At 54.0% G+C, this 4,920-nt stretch overlaps 1 protein-coding gene across 1 annotated transcript; it reads left to right on the top strand.

Moving 5' to 3' along the window:
• Positions 1-58: 58 nt before the first annotated feature.
• On the top strand, positions 59-4,834 carry DQ04_00241150 (putative protein kinase, putative,serine/threonine-protein kinase Nek1; the record flags this gene model as incomplete). The annotated part of the gene is made up of 1 exon (XM_009308536.1): positions 59-4,834. The coding sequence occupies one exon, from the start codon at positions 59-61 to the stop codon at positions 4,832-4,834; it is 4,776 nt and encodes a 1,591-aa protein (XP_009306811.1).
• Positions 4,835-4,920: the final 86 nt, after the last annotated feature.

Here is a 4,920-nt window from a genome sequence, read left to right as displayed (position 1 = left end):
GGGGGGGGACGAAACAAGCGCAAGAGGAGTTTGTTTTTGTGTTAGTGAGTGGAAGAAAATGGAAAAGTACACAAAGGTACGTGTGCTCGGAAAGGGCAGCTTCGGCAGCGCCATCCTCATCAAGCGCCGCAGCGACAACGCCCTGCTGGTGATTAAGGAGGTGTTCCTTGGCAAGATGAGCAAAAAGGAGCGGGAGGAGGCACGCCATGAGTGTCGTGTTCTGCAGCAGCTAAACCACCCGAACATTGTGCGATACGTCGAGCACTTTGAGAACCGTAACAACCTGTACATTGTGATGGAGTACTGCGACGGGGGTGATCTCCATATGAAGCTCAAGCACGGTCCAATGAAGGAGAGCACGATCTTGTATTATTATTCACAGGTCTGCCTAGCAATGGAGTACCTTCACTCACGCCACATTCTACACCGCGACATAAAGACAATGAATGTTTTTCTTATGAAGAATGGTTCTGTCAAACTAGGTGACTTTGGCATCTCAACAGTGCTACGCAACACAATGGGTATGGCAAACACGGTCTGCGGAACCCCGTACTACTTCTCTCCTGAGATATGCCGCAACAAGCCGTACAACAACAAGTCCGATGTGTGGGCACTTGGTGTTCTGTTGTACGAACTTGCAACTGGACGGCACCCTTTCGATGGCAATAGCATGCAGCAGCTGATGCAGCGCATTGTGAAAGGTACATTCGCGCCGCTGCCTTCCCACTTTTCTTCGGAATTTCGAAAAATGGTGGCCTGGTGCTTGCAAAAGGATCCTGCGCGACGACCAAGCATCAAGCAGACACTCGCACTTCCCATTATGCGAGGTTCACTTGAGCAGTTGGAGGAGAACCTCATGCTTGCCACGCAGTGCAAGGTGCGACTAAAGGACATCATCGATTTTGATGTTGGGTCAGACAACAATAAAAACAACAACGGCGGGGATGAGGTCTCGAGGCAAAAGGACCAAAACAGGGATCATCAGCAACCACGGCGGCAGATTTCGCCGTCGCCGCAGACACCAGAACTCTCACCAGGTAAGGCGGCAGCGATTGCACTGGCAGGGCAGCAGCAGCAGCAGCTGCAGCTGCCGCCACCGCCAAAATACGTGTCACCTGGCGCCGACGCTATAGCGGGGCTTCTAGCACAGCGTCCCGCTGGAAATATGGCGCTTCTGGGCCCCAAGCCTGGCGCTGCAGGTGCAGCAGTCGACCACAACCGCATAGAAAACTACCGACGGTACTTGCAACAACAGTTTCAGCGACGGGCAGAAAAGGACAAGGAAGCAGCTGCTGCGCATGCTGTCAATGGTGGTGTTTCTCCCACACATGCTCTGCCTGCTGAGAGTCCTCCGGTGCGTCCAGCATCACCCGCGGCCTCTCCCAAGTACCAACAACAACAACAAATGCCGCGGCATGTGGCACCGGTAGTTGATCCTCGCAACCTATACAACAATGAGCAACCCAAGCGAGACGCAGCGGGAGGCGGTGGTGGTGGTGGTAATGGTAATGGCGTTGGCGCCGTTGGGTTTGACGAACGGATGAAGCGTATAGATGCCATTATGCAGCGGTATGCGCAAAATGTTGACCCGAGTGCACGTGATACGATACATGCGTATATGAAGCGCAAGCAAGAAGAATATATACAACGGCAGAAGCGTCAACAGGAGGTTGCCAACCGCCGTGCCGAACTGCGTAAGCAGGAGCTAGCAAAAGTAATCGAATATCAGAAGAAAATCGGTCGTGGAGACCCTATGCATCAGCAACAGCGCCAACAACAAGAACTACATCAGCCAAGAGCGGTGCAGCAGAAGGGTATTGCGTCGCCGCCGAAGATATGTCAGAATCGCTCTCCGCCTTCTCCTCGGAAGCAAGCGATGCCACAACTGCCTCCACAGCAGCAGCAGCAGCAGCAGCAGAAACAGCACAGCCCTGCGTTTGGGCGAGATCCACGCTGCGTACCGAAATCTTCCCGGGTTGCTGATCCCTCCCCACCTGTGCGGAGGGGTAGCAATGCTCATAACTATAATAACGTCCCCAACAACCAGCGGGCGCCACGTGTCGCTCGACAGAAGGGAAAAGTGGTTGCCGCAAATTCTCCCCGAATTCTGCTACCACCAAAGAAAGCACAACAACAACTGCAGCAGCAACAACCCGATGGGGCACGACGGGAAGATGCCGCGCGATCCCCGCAGGCTGCGGCTGCGGCTGCGGCAAATGTAAATGGCAACGACAACCAAAGCAACGTCAACCGAAAATTTTTATTTCCGACGCCTGTTTCTGGAAAAGCGGGATTGCCAACGTCTTTAAAAAGCGGGTGCGCAGCGGAGGCTGGTGTACCTCGGCCGTCTCCATCAATGGAGAAGGCGTCATCGCCATTGCAGCAGCATCAACAACCGAAGCCACAAGCGATGCTTCGCATCATTTCTGCACCTGTTCTTGCAATACCCGCTGCTCTCAGCCGAGCTAATCCCGACGACGAGGATGAAAAAGATGAAGACAATGGAAATGGGAAGAGGCATGGCGCAGTGTTTAGAGCCCCGCAGCACGCGTTAGCGCGCCGCAGTAGCGCTCCCTTGCGTCCGCCCGGTGAGGGTGCTTTCGCACATCCCGACGATCCCCTGAAAGAACTGAAAATTGTTGGTGGTAAAAACATCATTCGGCCCACCGCCGCTGCCGGTTTTATGCCACAAGGTATTTCAAAACAGCAGCAGCAGCAGCCACCTCTTGGACAAGTGCGATCTCCAACCACAGCTTCGACAGGGATCAGGCCCAGGTCCCCGTCGCCTTTTAGATCGAAAGAAGACTTACCAGCCGCTGTGGACGCACGTCGTAGGTTTGAGCAGTTGGTGCGACAGCAGGTACCACTGTCCGAAATGAAGTTACACATGGAAGAAACACCAGCAGTAAAGGAAATGACACCACTATCTCGATTTCCTAGTAACGTGGCAGATCCCACCAATATCAAGAAACAGAGAAACAGCGTGGATAATAATGCGGACAAGGCGTCTCAGCCTCATGCCCCTGCGGCGGTAGCGGTTAGGAACAACAACCCGGGTGAGGAGTGGCCGCGTAAGAAGGAGTTGCCGCCGCCTCTCGGGCTCGCCCCGCTTCAGGTGCGCTCGGCGCAAGTATTTCCAGTACAATGTGGCTCGCCCTCCTTCTTGTCTTCACCGGCCAAGGCGTTGTTAGGGGGGCAGCATGCGGCTGCCGGTCGGCCAGGGGTGAAGCAGCCTCTGCAGCGGGGCAGCGGGAACACCAACATTTCTGCCCCGCAACAGTCGGGAATCGGTATCATGCCAGCAGTGCTTGGTGTTAAGGTACCACCACAGACACGTGCACCCGGAGTGGGACCACGCCGTGAGAATTGTGCCCCTCAAAATAGTCAAGCAGAGGAGCCACCAGTTCTTGTAGATATCGACTACGGCGTCTCCTCCGCACCATGTGAAGATGCCACAAAAGAGACGAACCCCTCATTAGATTTGCATAGCGCTCCTCTTTTGCCTTCAGGTACCGATGTCGGGTCAGAACAACCCGATGTGGCACAACAGTGGAGAGATGTTGTCGACACCAGCGCTACCCACAAGATTAATCATCGTGTTCAGCTTGCGCGCCTGCAAACGTCGCTTTCGCATGGTATGTTGGTGCTCGGCGATGACGATGATGTCCTTACAGGTTTCCAGAAGGCGGGGGAGCCGCGCACAAGCATCCCAAGCACACTAGAGGTGCTGCGCAGTCTCCGTGATGATGAGGCGGACGAAATGCTGGCAGCAGGCGGGCAGCGGCCAGGCGTTTTGCTAACGCTATTAAAACAAAAACAACAGAAGAAGCAGGAGCTCTGCCCGTTCCCAGGCCAGCCTTGTGTGATGCCGACAAGCCTCGCCGTACCACTCTGTGTTGATAACCCGGACACACCGACGCCCGATGGTGCCCCTCAACACGACCCATTATCCCTCCTGGCTAGTCACGAAGAAACGTCCCTTTCATCCCAGGATGTGAGCCATCGAGATGCGGCAGAAGAGGAGGAACGTGCAGCACTTTTAGCGCTCGTAGACGGTGGTTACGATGTTCGGGTCAACGATGACCCGGAACGTAGCAACGCGAGCATCAACTCAATAGATGCCCCACCCGAAAAATCCCTCGAAGGCTACCTAGAGATGCTTGATCACCTAAAGGACCTTCTGTATCGCCGGCGTCACCGTGAGAAAACCGCAACCCCGAAACTTCAGGAGCAGATGAAGCAGCTGCCTCTCCCATCGCCACTTTCACCAAAGAAAGACATTCCAGACCCATTGGACTTGAACTCCATTTCAGGGGCGGTGTCGAATGATTTACCGACGCCAGTGTTATTAATGTATACTAAATCGAACGGAGGGAGCGGCGCGAATTATCAAGGGAACAAGCGGCGAGAGGCATCAAACGACACCGGAGAGGGTAATGAACACGACGAAGAGAACGAACAGCGACAGAGACATGGCTCATTGGAGGACGAAGAAGATTACGATGATAGTGCTGAGGAGGAAACTGATGATGAGGAAAAGGATGACGATGATGAGGATTTCGAAGATGCGTTACCTCTTTCGCCGGTGCGCTGTGCGACGCTCAACGACACGTATTGTCGTTTGCTGAAGAGTACGGAGCATCTACCGGATGTTGGGCGTGTCAAAGAGGATAATAACGGCGATTATGGTGGCGGTGTTGATACAACTGATGATAGATCGCAAGGAGTGACACGCAACGGTACTGATGATATCATTGAAAACGATTCCTTTTTGGATGTCGGTGCCGGGGAGATGGAGGGTGAGAGTGAAGGTGGGTACACTATGTATCCTTAACCTACCGCCGTCGGAGAGGCCGATACTGGTCTCTCACGAAAGGGCGAAGGGAAAACGAGCTGAGGTCTGATTTTTTTTTTTTTTTT

This window comes from Trypanosoma grayi (genome assembly GCF_000691245.1).
Source record: "Trypanosoma grayi strain ANR4 Tgr_24_V1, whole genome shotgun sequence".
NCBI classification, from domain to species: Eukaryota; Euglenozoa; class Kinetoplastea; order Trypanosomatida; family Trypanosomatidae; genus Trypanosoma; species Trypanosoma grayi.
This window is presented reverse-complemented; position numbering and strand designations above follow the sequence as displayed.